The following is a 14900-nucleotide window of genomic DNA, read 5'->3' on the forward strand; positions in this document are numbered from 1 at the left end:
TATTTAAAAACAGTCATATTTGGAAAGTTTATTTAACTAGAAAAGATCCAGTCAGGAAACTCTTCAAAATAAAAGAAAGCTTCATTTAACAGAAAAAAATAAGAAGTTTTATGCGAAATCTGGATTTATTGTGACAGTTGTTCCCACAGACTATGATAATAATTAATAATAATAATAATAATACAGAATATTCATCAAGCCGCTGCCTGATGTTACGAGATTGCTGCTAATATAGTTGTTCAAACGGTGCATTTATATTTATGATCATAATTAATCCATCATACCTTAAAAGAGAAGGCTGAAGTTGGCGTCTGATTTTGTAGCTTCCACTTTGGCAGGTAAAGATAAAATTTCAATCAGATTTTAATTATTCCTGAAGGAAATCTCGTGTATGAATAAAGTTTAAAGCAGCTGATGATATTTTAAAGAATAAAGATGAACTTTATCCTCAAACGTTAAGAGAAACTGGAGCATAAAAATCAGACGCCGACTTCGCTGACTGACATTAAACCGGTTTGTGGCCTGAAGAAGATTTGACCTTCTGCTCCAAAAGAATCTCTGCATTCACAGAGAAACAAAGAACGTCGTTCGTACCTGCGGCTCGTCTTCCTCCCCCTCTCCTCATCCTCTCCTCCGGCCTCGGCGGCTTTCTCTGAACCTTTTTCCTTCTTCAGCTTCTTACTGATGAGCTCTCTCATCCTCTCTTTGCTGTCCGAGTCGTATTCTTCTCCTGCAGCCATGTCACCTTCCAAGTCGCTGTCCCCCTCCTCGTCTGACTGTTCAATGAGACAGAATCATCTTTAATAATCTGATTTATGATTTTATTTGTATTTATATTCTGTTAAACGTACCCCTCCAGCTCCAGCCCCCCCTTTCTTCTTCCTTTAAGGATAAAACAATCCGGATTAATCTCAACTGCCACACAAACGGGCTGAAGCGGCGGCGCCGGCGCTCTTACTTATCAACGGCTGGAACGGAGCTGAGCTGGGGGTCGTCTTTCAGGAGGTCGTGGCTGCTTTTGCTTTTTCCCTTTAACGTCTGAAGACAGAAAGAAGAACTGTCAGTTTTTGCACCTTCAAACGCATTTTTGCTCACATTTTGTGAAAAAAAAAAACTTTTGCTTCAGTTTTTTTATATTTAGAAGCTATTTTCATATAAAAACTGTTTATTGCTAAATTAAACTTAAGCTAACAGAAATCCATTCGGATTTTAAGAAAAAAAGGAAAAGAATTGTTAAGTTTGGTTTAAGTTTGAGGGGCCAAACTGTGACTGCGGAGTTCCTCAGGGTTAGTTTTAGGGAACACTGTTTTTCACTCATAAAATGAAGAGTCAGGTCCAGTGTAAACCACAGGTGACCTCTTGACCCTTTTATGGTTTCATACACCTGTTCCAAAGGAAGTGACTGAAACACGAGTTTGGTGTTTTGGATGAGCCCACCGGTTCTTCAGGTCACAGGCACTCGTACGGGGGTTGACCCGTCTCTCTTATTCCTTCTTGGCCCCACTTCACGTTTTCTCTAAAAGTTCACTGCGCGGTCTGGGTGGATGAACCTTTAGGTGCACGGTGTCCGTGGAGGACGACCAAAACATACCTGACTGACTTGATTCACCATCTCCTCGTCTTCCTCAGCTTCCTCGCCGAACGATAACAAACTGAAGTTCCTAGAAAAGGTGAATATGTCATTAGCGCATTCCAAATGTTTATGTAAGTGAATGTCACCAGAATTTTCAAGTCAATCAGTTTAGATTAAATATCATTGAACAAACCTCCTAAAGATAACACTATTTTTTTCAAAAATAAAAACCTTCAAATGTTCCACATTATAACCAGAGTTCCTCAACATTTGATAAATTCTAAAGAACTGAAAATGTGTTGAATTTGCTGCATATTTACTGAAATCTAAAGCTGTTTCAATCAAAAACATCTTCAGAGCTCAAGTTTCATTTGAACAAAGGACTTATATTTTGTAGCAGCTTCACAATTCTTGCATTCATTGAAGTTTTTGAAAAGTTTCTGCTATAGTTTTTTGAGGGACGTCAGAATCGCCTCCCAGAGCTGCTGTTTGGATGCGAACAGGATCAAGTCTCAGAGATATTCGGCTTCAGGATGTTCCAAAGGTTCTCAATGAGGTCAGAAAAGGACGGAGCCGAAAATATATATTTTGGATTTTTGTGCTAATTTTGATTAGTTTTTTTAGCTGGTAAAAGGTTATTTAAATAAAAAGGAAATTAGATTTAGTTTTACTAAGTTTCTGTAATGTTTTAGCATAAACAGGGAAGAAGAAGAAAGAGCGAATGCTCACTTTGTGGCTTTTGACTGGGATTTTTTAGCCTCTTCTTTGTCTTTGTCCTTTTTGCTTTTCTTGGTTTCTCGAGGAACGATGTCATCAAAGGGATTATGCAGAACCTGGAAGACGTGCACAACATTATCACATAGAAATCAGATCCTTTTAGACACAATTAATTAGAGAGAATAAATGAATCACCTCAGCACATCTGATCTTATGAGGCCTCAGAGGTCTTTCATCTTTGTCACATTCGACCTCAGCTAATCTGAGTAAGTTATAGATCGTATCCCCAGTGACCTGCAGAGAAAACAAATCACATAAAGGCTGTTTATAACACATCCAGTATGTAAAACAGCCATCATCCCTATATTAAAAATGTGTAATCAGTAGATTTAAGTCATGTTCACCTTTCCAAATATGGTGTGTTTGTTGTTGAGTTCATCTGCGCGTCCCAACGTGAAGAAAAACTGACTTCCATTATCGTGTGGCCCAGCGTTCGCCATGGCGACCAGGCCTCTCCGAATGAAGCGCAGTCTGGTGTGAAACTCGTCCTGAAAGTGGAGGTTTAGTTTTTACGCTGAAGCTTTAATCACACATTTTTTCAACGCCAGGAGAGAAGCTGCCGGACCTTGAACGGACGGCCGTACACAGACTCTCCCCCGGTTCCTGTTCCTGTGGGATCGCCCCCCTGAATGATGAAGTCTTGGACCACTCTGTGGAAAATGGTGCCATCGTAGTAACCTGCGGAGTTAGAAACAGAAAATAAATCAACAATGAACTGCACAGATTTGATCACTTTTCTCAAGAAAAATAAAAAAGGCAGATTTAATTTAATCTGTCGTTCATTTGTGACTTTTTACCTTCCAAGCAGAGCTGCACAAAGTTCCTGCAGGCTTTGGGGGTCTCTTTGGACCACAGCTCGATGTCAATTTCTCCTGCTGAGGTTTTCAGCAGAACCTGGAAGAACATGTTGATACACATGTGTGGAGAAAGCAGTTTCTAATTTTCCAACATTCAAACCGTCAGCATTAAATCTCATATCAATAGAAACATCTAATTATTAACTTAAGGTGCCCATTTATGTACATTTTAGAAGTAAAAGTTTTACTAAAACGACATTAAATTTTGGCTTTGGATGTAAATACTTCAGTAGCGCTCACCTTTCCATTCGTCGGTGGTTCTTGAATGTATATGTTGCTCATTTTGATGCTGACTTCTGACCAGTTTATAAGTTTAAAGTACTTTCACTAAATAGACCCAAAGCAGCAGATAGAGCAAGGTTATTTCTACAGTTTGTTCTTAAATGGGATTAATTGGATCGTTTCACTTCCAAAGCCATTTTTTGCTGCATCTGTTAGCGTGTTGTTTACTTCCGAGTGCACGGGGACCCTCGGTAGGTTCACGTATAATCTGATTGATACGTATTTCGACTCAATATCACATTTTATTAAATAAAATTGTATATTTTGTTTTAAAAGCAGCATTTAAAACAATTTGTACATAAATAAACAATATCAACAAAACAAACGAATAAAGTTTTCCCGCTATTTCCCCCTTCAATTTGTAATGGTTTGATCCATGTGTTCTGTCATATTTGACCCGCGGAAACAAGAGCGCGATTTGGGAATCCCACTGTCTATTTAACTATGAGAAAATATATGTATTAAAAAATATGAACTGAAAATATTTATACATTAATTTCATTTTATGCTATTTTTAAAAAAAACTTGTTGTATTATTATTTGAGGAATAAGAAATTAGAAGTCAAACGGAAGTACCATAATCACGACCGGACAAACCGGAAAAGGACCAACAATGGCGGAATCTGAAAACAGTGTGGATCTGAAGCGAAAAGCTGAAGATAGCCAGGATGGAGATGGAGAACAACAAGATTCGGAATGGGTCGGACCCATGCCGAGTGAAGCCACGAAGACTAAGAAACGGAAAGGTTGGTTTCTGGTGACGGACGGCTTTACCACACTTATCTTCAGAAGTCTCGCTAATCTGTGCTAACCACTGTTAGTGTTACCCTGCTCATCTCTGCCTGTGTTTGTTTATCCGGACTCAGTACTCGAATACGAGCGTGTTTACCTGGACAACCTGCCCTCGGCTGCCATGTATGAACGGAGCTACATGCACAGAGACATTATTACGCATTTAGTTTGTACCAAGTAAGTCTGAATGGTGGAAAATGTCACTTCATCCAAATCACGCAACAATGGAAAAACAAGCCAAGTCAGACTATAATATTTAGTTTTAGGTGTCAAAGAAGCAGAATAGTTCAGAGTTTGTGTGTTTGTTTATACCTATTACAGTAATTAACAGTTGAAATACTTCAAGATTTCTGCAAAACTTTCTTTAGAGGAATTCTGTTTTTGTCTTTTTTTCTATTCCAGAACAGACTTTGTCATAACCGCCAGTCAAGACGGCCACGTTAAGTTTTGGAAAAAGAAAGAGGACGAGGGTATCGAGTTTGTGAAACACTTCAGAAGCCACTTAGGTTAGACCTCCATTGTTCAGTCTCACAGATGCTGAAATGAGGCTTTCTGTTCAACGTGAAGCTGCGTTTGTGCAGGTGTGATCGAGAGCATCGCCGTCAGCGCTGAAGGAGCCCTCCTCTGCTCCGTCGGCGACGATCGGGCCATGAAAGTGTTCGATGTGGTCAACTTTGACATGATCAACATGCTGAAGCTGGGGTGAGTTGAAATGACGGCGTCGTGGAGCCTGAATGACGCGACAAACGCTGATTTTGTGGGGTTTGTTTGCAGCTTTCACCCCGGACAGAGTGAGTGGATCTACAACCCCGGGGACGCCATCTGCACTGTGGCGTGCTCTGAAAAATCCACAGGAAAGATCTTTGTGTACGACGGGCGGGGAAGCAGCGAGCCCCTTCACGTCTTTGACAAACTGCACTCCTCCCCGCTGACGCAGATCCGCTTGAATCCTAAATTCAGAGTTATTGTGTCTGCCGACAAAGCGGGAATGCTGGAATACTGGACAGGCCTTCCCAACGAGTTCAGGTTTCCCAAGCACGTGCAGTGGGAGTACAAAACCGACACGGACTTGTATGAATTTGCAAAAAACAAAACCTATCCCACCAGCCTGGCCTTCTCGCCTGACGGGAAAAGAATGGCCACCATCGCCTCGGACAGGAAAGTGAGGATCTTCCGCTTCCTAACAGGAAAGCTGGCGAGAGTGTTCGATGAGTCCTTAACGGTACGTGGGCCTTCATCATCATCATCATCCTCCTCTGTGGTGTTCAGGTCGCTTATCGCTCCTGCTTCGCGTGTTAGATGTTCACAGAGTTGCAGCAGATGAGGCAGCAGCTGCCTGACATGGAGTTTGGGAGGCGGATGGCCGTGGAGAGAGAGCTGGAGAAGGTGGACGGAGTCCGGCTGGCTAACATCATCTTTGACGAGACCGGCCACTTTGTTCTGTACGGAACCATGCTGGGCATCAAAGTCATCAATGTGGAGACCAACAGGTACGTCGGGAGAGCACGGACCAAAGTTTGAGTAATCATAGCCTCTGGTGGTGATAGGTTGGGGCCAGTTTGCGACAGCAGAGTGGGAATGTGTGTGTGCACGGGTGAATGGGACTGTGACTGTAAAGTGCTATATAAGTATACGCCACGCACTGTCAAGTTGGTTTTATTAAAGCAAACCTTGCATTTAAATGTTTGTTTGATATTAAGAGAAGAAAAGCTTAAATATAATTGAAATAAATCAAACAAGATTGTTTGCTTAGAGACGAAGAGGAAACGTCTGTCCAAGCTGTGAAAATTTGACTAATTGCTCCAAGTGAGTGTTGGAACCACAGACTGTATATGAGAACTGGACTGAGTGACCCCTCCCCCTAACATTCCAAACAGGAAGTGGCTCCAAGAAGCCAAAATCCAATAGACTTCTATAGAGAAATAAACAGCTGTTACTCAGTTATTCTATTGGTCAGAATAACTATTCTTGCTCTTAATTCCTTTTTTTTTACATGTTCTTGATAATCCTCTTTTGTTGTAGTTCAAGTTATAAATTTACTAATCTGATGCCTCAAAAACAGTAGGTGGAGCCTATTGGTCCCCGCCTTCCAATGTTCAAACTGTTTCATGTAGCCCGATTTCAGCAGTTTCCAACAAGCTCACTCCTGATTGGTGAGAGTGGTTGCCATAGAAACTCAGACCCACTTGGACCAATCACTGCTTACTGACAGTGTCTGGCTCCAAAAAAAATTGCAATATTGCAAAAATGCAGCAGGGGTATATGTAATGTGTAAAATAGAATAAAATAAAGAGTAATTTAAGACTAACAAGTAAAAGTCAGATACCAGCGAGGGTAAAGAATCTGTGATTTGAGTATGATGGGATGTTAAGTAAGTTGACTGGTTGAAGGAAAAAGCTTTTCCCCAGTTTTGAGGTTTTTGAGCTCTGCAGGGAACCTATTGTATCTTCTACGTCACAAATAAGCTCTTCAACAAACAGAAATACTCACATGTGCATTTTTAAGCTTAAATTTTGTTTAAATATGTCCTCCATCATCAGAAAAGGGCCACAAGAACATGTTAATAACGCCAGTTTGATGGGAATGGGTCAATCGTTATAAAGAGCGACATTTTTAATCAAAGCTAAGAAACTCCTGTCATCTAAAGCAGGGGTCCCCAAACTACGGCCCGCGGGCCGGATGAGGACCGCCTTCAAACACTATTGAGACCCACATAGAATGTGACTTTTTATTCCACCATTCCATGATGGGAGAGACGAGAATATTTATTTTTTTAATAGTGATTCACTTTTCCTTTATGTCTTTATTATTATTATTTTTCTTCTGTACTTTCTTTTTGGACGTCTGTAGCTCGTCATCTCTTTCAGCTATTAAAATATTCCGCTCTTTTAGCTTTTTTGACTGTTTTGGGATTTCTAGGTTATTTTGGAGTTTAGCTAATATTTTAGCCACATGCTAGCAGTTTTGGCTAAATTAGACATTTTAACGGTTCTTTGGTCTAATTAGGCATTTAGCTAATATTTCAGGTACATGCTCGCAGTTTTGGCTAATTTTGACTTTTTTCCAGTTTTTTAGGCTAATCTGGCATTTCGCTAATATTTTAGCTAGCTATCAGCTTCAGCGTTTTCAGCTATTAGCACTAGCGTCTTCAGTGGCCACATCCAGCTTACATTATTCACACTAGCATTATTGCAGGTAATGCTATAAATCTAGCTTTAAAATGATTTGGTATTATTTTTTTTCCATGAAGATTACAAAAAAATAATTATTTTACATTTTGCATATATGTGTCTTTCTGGAAAACTATAAATGTTCACGTTTAGGCTGTGATTGTTACACGTTTTCTGTTAGCCTACAAACCGACCCCGGCCCCCCCTCAGAGAAGAAAACAGTTATGAGCCCCTCACTAGAAAAAGTATGATGACCCTTGACCTAAAGCTGAAGTCTCGCGCGGCCGGCCTTCGTGTAACTCTGGGCTCCTCCTCTTCCTTCTCCAGATGTGTGCGGATCCTGGGGAAGCTGGAGAACATCCGCGTGCTTCACCTCAGTCTCTTCCAGGGAGTGGCCAAGGCCATGCAGGTGGCCCCCACGGTGGAGATGAAGGCCTCCGACAACCCCGCCCTGGAGAACGTGGAGCCCGACCCCACCATCTTCTGCACGGCCTTTAAGAAGAATCGCTTCTACATGGTGAGACGGCAGCAGAATTTTTCACAACGATTTTTACTTTTTTTCACATTCATGTTTCGGTTCAAGTTCACGAAACGAGAACCGGAGGACACGAAGAGCGCCGACTCGGACAGAGACGTCTTCAACGAGAAGCCGTCCAAGGAGGAGGTGATGGCAGCCACTCAGGCCGAGGGCCCTAAGAGGGTGTCCGACAGCGCCATCATCCACACCACCATGGGGGACATCCACATCAAGCTTTTCCCTGTGGAGTAGGTTTCCCGCCTAAACGGATTCTAGCTTTTCAAAGCCTGGAAAAATAACCTTCTTTTACCGTTTCTAGATGCCCGAAAACGGTGGAGAACTTCTGCGTTCACAGCAGAAACGGATACTACAACGGCCACATTTTCCACAGAGTCATCAAGGTGGGTTCTGCTCCATCCTCCTCGGTCATCGCCCGGGTCGTTCAGAACCTCACTCCCACTCCTTTTGCCGCGCAGGGCTTCATGATTCAGACCGGAGACCCGACCGGCACCGGCATGGGAGGCGAGAGCATCTGGGGAGGAGAGTTCGAGGACGAGTTTCACTCCACGCTGAGACACGACCGTCCGTACACTCTCAGCATGGCCAACGGCGGACCCGGCACCAACGGCTCGCAGTTCTTCATCACCGTCGTTCCCACTGTGAGTCGCAGCAGAATTTCCTGGATTCTCTCAAGACTTCCTATGAGGAGCATTACAAAAGTCTGTGTTTTAAAATGGAATAAATTGGTAACTTAAAAGACGGACAAATGTCCAGAGAGTAGTGTTGTTTAAACCTCACAATGTCAGAGCTGAGCTTTTCTAAACCTCCCACCTCTCTGTCTGCAGCCCTGGCTGGATAACAAACACACCGTGTTCGGACGCTGCATCAAAGGCATGGAGGCGGTCCAGAGGATCTCCAACTCCAAGGTCAACCCCAAAACCGACAAGCCCTACGAGGACATCAGCATCATCAACATCACCGTCAAGTGACCGCTCTCCATGCCACCTTCTCTTTTTTTTACCGACAATAAAATGATTTTAAAAACAAGTTAAAGGAAGTCGAATAATTTATTTTAAACATTCTGTTATTTAAAGAAGGTGACTTCTTAGTAATAAAGGTGTTGAGGCTACAAAGCTTTGAATCTTCAAATGGTTCGAAGCTTTGAATGCTTCAAGGCTTCGAAGCTTCGAATGCTTCAAGGCTTCGAAGCTTCGAATGCTTCAAGGCTTTGAAGCTTTCAATATTTCAAGGCTTCGAAAGCTTTGAAGCTTCAAATGGTTCAAAGCTTTCTAGGCTCTGAAGCATTTCATGTTTTGATTCTTTGAAGCTTCAAATGCTTCAAAGGCTTTATGGTTCAGAAGACTAGGTGTTTCCATCGAACGACTCACGTACGCAGTTTATTTGTACTTTGATACATAGATATGCATCACAGGCATGAAGGCGGTCCAGAGGATCTCCAACTCAAAAGTTAACCCCAAAACCGACAAACACTACGAGGACATCAAAATCACCATCAAGTGACCGCTCTCCACGGCCACCTTCACTTATTTTGGTGAAATAAAAAAAAAAAAAAAAGTAACACGAGTTGAATGGATCAAGTCAAATTGTTATTTACTAAAGCCAAGTCCATTGTAACAAAGGTGTGGAGGTCTTGAAGCGTCAAGGGTTCGTTGTTTTAAGGGCACAAAAGAAAGGTAAAAGAGGGAAGTTTAGAGAAAAAAAAGAAGGTAACGGAGGGCGGTAACATCCTAAAACAACCAGGTGTAAGAAGCGATCTCCATGACCACCCTCACCTTTGTATTGACGATAAAAGACTAAAAATAAATAACACAAGTTGAATGGATCAATAGTTTATTTTACACATTCTGCATCATTTACAAAAGCCGACTTAACTGTGACAAAGGTGTCAAGGTTTTGAGGCTTCAAAGCTTTTAAAGCTTCAAGGCTTTGAACGCTTCAAAGGTTTTGTATGCTTCAAGGATTTTAAAGTTTTGAAGCTTTATAGGCTTCAAAGGTTGCGTACATGTAAAGGCTTCTAAAGCTTCCAGGCTTTGAAAGGTTCAAGGCTTCAAAAGCTTTGAGGCTTCAAAAGCTTCAAGGCTTTTAAACCTTCAAGGATTCAAAAGCTTTGAGACTAAGTTTCACACATTCAAAAGTTTTAAGACATTCAAGGCTTCTAAAGCTTTGAAAGCTTCAAAGGTTTTGTACCCTTTAAAGCTTCTAAACCTTGGAGGCTTTGAAAGGTTTGACGATTCAAAAGCTTTGAGGCTTTAAAAGCTTCAAGACTTGTAAAGCTTTGAGGCTTTGAAAGTTTCGAGGTTTCGTAAGCTGCAAGGTTTCAAAAGCTTTGAGGCTTCAAAAGCTTCAAGACTTCTAAAGCTTTGAAAGGTTTGAGGTTTCATGAGCTGCAAGGTTTCAAAAGCTTCAAGACTTCTAAAGCGTTGAGGCTTTGAAAGGTTTGAGGTTTCATGAGCTGCAAAGATTCAAAACCTTTGAGGCTTTAAAAGCTTCAAAGCTTCGAATGCTTCAAAAGCTTCAAAGCGCATTGTGCTTGAAGGTTCAGAGATCAAACAGGTGTTTTCTCCAGCTGCAGAACGGCTTCTCTCTCGTGCGCGTTTTATTTGTACTTTGATACATAGATACAACAACATTACATAGCAATGAATAAAGACCAAACTCAAACGATGGTTCCTTAATAAGAGTCAGTGTTTGTTGGGTTTCATGTTCTACGGTTCACATCACGATTATTACTGAAGGCGGGTTGAAGGTGCACCATCTCTGAAGCACTCTGGACAGAAACAGGAGCTGGTTGAGATGTTAACAGGAAGTTTCTTTGTTTCTTTTGTAAATGCTGCAGAAAACTCACATCAAAACCAGCAGATGGTTCATTTGGCTCCAGAGGAAAGCCCTCACCAAAGCAGCCGATAAGTGCGTCAAATGAAATCTTTGTGCAAAAACAAACACCTCCGTCTTCCTCCTCACAAACGGTAAACTAGTTCTGTAACAGAAAGCGCTCTGCTGCTCCCAGTCCAGCTTTCAGTCCATCCCACAAGGGGAACCAGTCAGACGTCGGCTTTGCTCAGAGGCAGCTTCACATCAGGATGCAGCCAGCAGGCCTCACTCTGCTGTTCAGGAAGCAACAAAAGGTTGATGAGGATGAAGAGTTCAGTCCACACTGTCAGGAGAAGCCAAGCAAAGAACCAAAGCAAAGCTGTGGGGTTAGAAGGCCGGACGGCACAGAAATCGCAATGATGGGATGTAAAGCGTCTCCAGCAGTCTTTCCTTTGCTCACAAAGAAGGAGAGATACATGTGAGGGAGCCAATGAGCCGGCTGGGTGACCTTCACGCCACGTCCAGAACCCCAGCAGCCACCAGCTGTCTGGAGAGCCAGTCCAGCCCCTCGTGGAGGCCCATCCCACTGCGGGCGTCGCAGCCCTGGATGTGCCAGCTCCTCCCACAGCACAGCTTGTGCAGGCTCAGCAGCTCCGTCATCTCCTCCACCGACACGGCGCCGGGGACGTCCTGCGGAGAGACCAGCCGAGGGGTGAGCGTACGCCCAGCAGGAGATCGCACGTGACCACGTCTTTATGTACCTGTTTGTTGGCAAAGATGAGCAGCAGGGCGTCTCGCAGCTCCTTCTCCGTCAGCAGTTTGGCCAGCTCGCTGTGGGCCTCCATGAGCCGGTCCCGGTGGCAGCTGTCGATGACGAACACCACCGCTGCTCCAGCAAACACCAGAGAGGAGGAGTTACAGGCCGCACGGAGTAAAGTTTGTGGAGAAATCACCAAAACAAGAACAAACTCTAGTCTGAAAAATGAGTTTCATTAGAACATTGACTGTATATGAGAACTGGACTGAATGGCGTTCCAAACAGGAAGTTGCTCCAAGAAGCCAAAAATCCCATAGACTTCTATAGAGAAATAAACAGCAGTTACCAAGTCGTTCTGTTGATCAGAATAAGCATTCTTGATCTGAAACCTTCTTATTAACGTCTTTTTGATAATCCTATTTTTTCTGTAGTTCAAGTTATAAACTGACCAATCAGATGCCTCAATAAAAGTAGGAGGAGCCTACAGAGGTCATGTAGCCTGCTTTGGTGTGGCCTTCCAACAAGCTCACTTCTGATTGGGAATGCTCGCAATAGAAACGGACTGATCAACTTCACACTCACTCAGTCCAGTTCTTATGTACAGTCAATGGGCGTAGCTTAACCAAACGACTGGTTTGATTTTGAAATAAAATCAATTAATTCAGCAAAGTACCAAAATTCTTTCCAACTTATTGGTAGTTCATCTTATATCCCAATAATGACAGAAAAGGTGAAAATGATTCATTTCTCTGTAAAAGTCTATGGGATTTTGGCTTCTTGGAGCCAGCAGGTACTTCCTGTTTGGAATGTCAGGAGGGGAGGGGTCACTCAGTCCAGTTCCTATATACTACGTGTGTAAAAAAATATCAATTTAGCGAAATATTGAGATACTTGTATTGATTTAAAATGCTTCAAAATAGATATTTATGAGCAACCCCTCATAGGGGCTTAAAACTTAAATGTGCCTTAAGGGTTTTTCTCCTATATTGAAAGAACATTTCTTGAATTACTAAAAGAATTTGCTTGATTAAAAGCAACTTGTGTATGAAATACAGCTGCAGAGCTTATTGATCTGATTATTAAATAAAAGGTATTTTACAATTATATATGTGAAAGGTTTATTAAATTCAGATCATTTTTTTTCTAAATCACAATAAAAAAACAAAGTCTCTAGTCCTGTCTTGGGAAATATTGCGATAAGTATCGTATCACCAGACTCTTGCCATTACACACTCCTACTTTATACAGTCAATGGAACAAATTCAGCTTAAAGAAAGCGTTTTTCACATAAATATTTACTAAAACAAGACAAGTCTGTGGTGCAATTCCCCCAAAGAAAGTTGATAAAAGAAGTCTAAATAAAACTTGATTTAGAATTTTAAAAAGTCTGTTCCAGTATTTCAAGAAAACCTCCTTTACAGAGTTTTCGGTAGATATAAACACTTGAGATTAAACTGAAAATGGGCAAAACGTTCTCTTTAATCAGAAGAACAAAAAGTGAAGCACCAACCTTGAGTGTTGAGATAGTAGTGTTTCCAGAGCGGTCTCAGCTTATGCTTTCCACCAACGTCCCAAATGGTAAATTTCAAGTTCTTGTACTCGACGGTCTCCACGTTGAAGCCTCAAAAACAACCAGAACCAGAAGTTTAACTGCGATCAGATTTTCAGGGGTCACACAGTTCAACCATAACCAGACGTCCTTACCGATGGTTGGGATGGGCTGCATGAACTCGTCCTGCTTCAGCTTGAACAGAATGGTTGTTTTTCCGGCCCCGTCGAGCCCCAGAGTCACCACCCGGATCTCCATCTTTGGCCCAATGTGAACTCGGTTGTCCTGGAGACACGTTTCAGTTTAGCTTGTTTGTTAGAGTGAGAAACAAACCTTGGTGGAGGAAGACCTTGGTGAAGGTGACGGGGATGCCGGCGTCCAACTGAATGTGGTCTGCCAGCTCGGTGAACTGGTGCTGCTGCTTCTGAAGCGTCTCCAGCAAACAGCTGATCTCCTGCTTTGCCAGAACCACCCTGCAGTCGTCCTACATCAGGAGAGAGGAGGCGCAAACACATCAACGGGCTTTAAAACAACTGTGAACGCGACACTTAGGAGATCCTGAACATAAAACACAGAAATGTTCAGAATCTAAGACAACCCAAAATGTCAAAATAGGACAAACAATTTAAGAGACATCAGCAGATTACAACTTAACTAAAGAGATGCTAGTTACTAAAAATAGTACAATATGTTTCATGTCTGAACTAACAATAAACTCCCATACAGGGTAAATTCACACACACACGGGAAATTAAAACATAAAATAAGTTCACACATACAGAACAAATTCATACAAACTGTAAATTCACACAATAACTTCACAAACATACACAAAAATGTACACAGAATAAATTCATACACAATTCAAAAGCAGGAAATCCACAATAAATTCGGACAGGAAATTCACACACAATAAATTCACACACACAACAAATTCATACAAAGGGTAAATTCACACAATAAATTTACACATGGTATATTCAGACACACAATAAATTTGGACAGGAAATGTACCCAAAATAAATTCAAACACAAGAAATTCACACAATAAATACACACACAAACAATAAATTCACATGAATAGTAAATTCACACAATAAATTCATACAATAAATTCAAACAGTAAATTCACACAAATTCAGACAGAAAAAAATCACACACACACACACACACAATGAATTTGGACAGGATATTCACACACACAACAAATTCATACAAAGGGCAAAATCACACAATAAATTCACAAATGGTATATTCAGACACACAAATTCATTCACAATAAATACAAATGCAGGAAATTCACACACACAATAAATTAAAACGCATGAAATTCACGCAGAAAATTCACACAAAATATTCACACGCACAACAAATTCATACAAAGGGCAAACTCGCACAATAAATTCACAAGCACACAAAATTCCTAAAAAGGGTACATTCACACAATAAATTCACACACAAAAAAAATTCAAACGCTGGAAATTGACACACAACAAATTCACACGCACACATAAAATTCCTAAAAAGGGTACATTCACACAATAAATTTACACGTGGTATACTCAGACACACAAATTCACACACACAATACATTAACACACATGATAAATTGAACTACAGGTAAATTGGTTAGACTGATGATGTTTAGGTGTTAACTTCAAAACTTGATGAGGAAATTTTCAGATGTTTTTTTTTTTAAATGAGAAGTTTTGGTTTCTATCATGTTAGATCAAGGAATAATGTTGGTATATCATATATATAGTATAATTAGAGTTATCGCAAAATCCTGGAGGG

General features: G+C 41.3%; 3 protein-coding genes across 4 annotated transcripts in view; 1 reads left to right on the top strand and 2 right to left on the bottom strand.

Annotated features, from left to right (window-relative positions):
• cwc27 (CWC27 spliceosome associated cyclophilin) overlaps positions 1 to 3747 on the bottom strand; it is a 30204-nt gene extending 26457 nt beyond the window's left edge. The window contains exons 1-10 of the mRNA XM_024299592.2: positions 3448 to 3747; positions 3148 to 3244; positions 2916 to 3028; positions 2695 to 2838; positions 2486 to 2584; positions 2303 to 2406; positions 1592 to 1661; positions 959 to 1038; positions 852 to 882; positions 595 to 776 (exon numbers count right to left, since the gene is read on the bottom strand). Of these exons, the coding sequence (XP_024155360.1) occupies positions 595 to 776; positions 852 to 882; positions 959 to 1038; positions 1592 to 1661; positions 2303 to 2406; positions 2486 to 2584; positions 2695 to 2838; positions 2916 to 3028; positions 3148 to 3244; positions 3448 to 3489 (962 nt within the window). The 5' untranslated portion in view covers positions 3490 to 3747. The remainder of the gene's footprint in view (positions 1 to 594; positions 777 to 851; positions 883 to 958; positions 1039 to 1591; positions 1662 to 2302; positions 2407 to 2485; positions 2585 to 2694; positions 2839 to 2915; positions 3029 to 3147; positions 3245 to 3447) is intronic.
• A 284-nt stretch (positions 3748 to 4031) lies between these two features.
• Positions 4032 to 9015, top strand: ppwd1 (peptidylprolyl isomerase domain and WD repeat containing 1). Its single transcript, XM_024299591.2, has 11 exons — positions 4032 to 4235; positions 4356 to 4458; positions 4684 to 4787; positions 4863 to 4983; positions 5056 to 5503; positions 5581 to 5771; positions 7779 to 7968; positions 8035 to 8216; positions 8288 to 8369; positions 8445 to 8627; positions 8814 to 9015. The coding sequence occupies exons 1-11, from the start codon at positions 4103 to 4105 to the stop codon at positions 8955 to 8957; spliced, it is 1881 nt and encodes a 626-aa protein (XP_024155359.1). The 5' UTR covers positions 4032 to 4102; the 3' UTR covers positions 8958 to 9015.
• Positions 9016 to 9802: 787 nt separating this feature from the next.
• Positions 9803 to 14900, bottom strand: part of trim23 (tripartite motif containing 23) — a 9723-nt gene continuing 4625 nt past the window's right edge. The window contains exons 7-12 of one of the 2 annotated variants that reach the window (XR_002922248.2): positions 13456 to 13590; positions 13262 to 13391; positions 13068 to 13178; positions 11562 to 11686; positions 10459 to 11490; positions 9803 to 10347 (exon numbers count right to left, since the gene is read on the bottom strand). Coding sequence is in view for 1 of the 2 variants with exons in the window: in XM_024299527.2 (XP_024155295.1) it covers positions 11311 to 11490; positions 11562 to 11686; positions 13068 to 13178; positions 13262 to 13391; positions 13456 to 13590 (681 nt within the window). In the remaining variant the exon portion in view is untranslated. Of the gene's footprint in view, positions 11491 to 11561; positions 11687 to 13067; positions 13179 to 13261; positions 13392 to 13455; positions 13591 to 14900 lie in introns of both variants that reach the window. The other variant, XM_024299527.2, reaches the window with a different exon arrangement.

The sequence above is a fragment of the Oryzias melastigma genome, linkage group LG12, assembly GCF_002922805.2.
Source record: "Oryzias melastigma strain HK-1 linkage group LG12, ASM292280v2, whole genome shotgun sequence".
NCBI classification, from domain to species: domain Eukaryota; kingdom Metazoa; phylum Chordata; class Actinopteri; order Beloniformes; family Adrianichthyidae; genus Oryzias; species Oryzias melastigma.

Coding starts and splice junctions, on each gene's coding strand:
- ppwd1 (XM_024299591.2), top strand. CDS start 4,103: ATGGCGGAATCTGAAAACAGTGTGGATCTGAAGCGAAAAGCTGAAGAT. Junction 5,772..7,778: donor ATCAATGTGGAGACCAACAG/GTACGTCGGGAG, acceptor TTCCTTCTCCAG/ATGTGTGCGGATCCTGGGGA. Junction 8,217..8,287: donor ATCAAGCTTTTCCCTGTGGA/GTAGGTTTCCCG, acceptor TACCGTTTCTAG/ATGCCCGAAAACGGTGGAGA.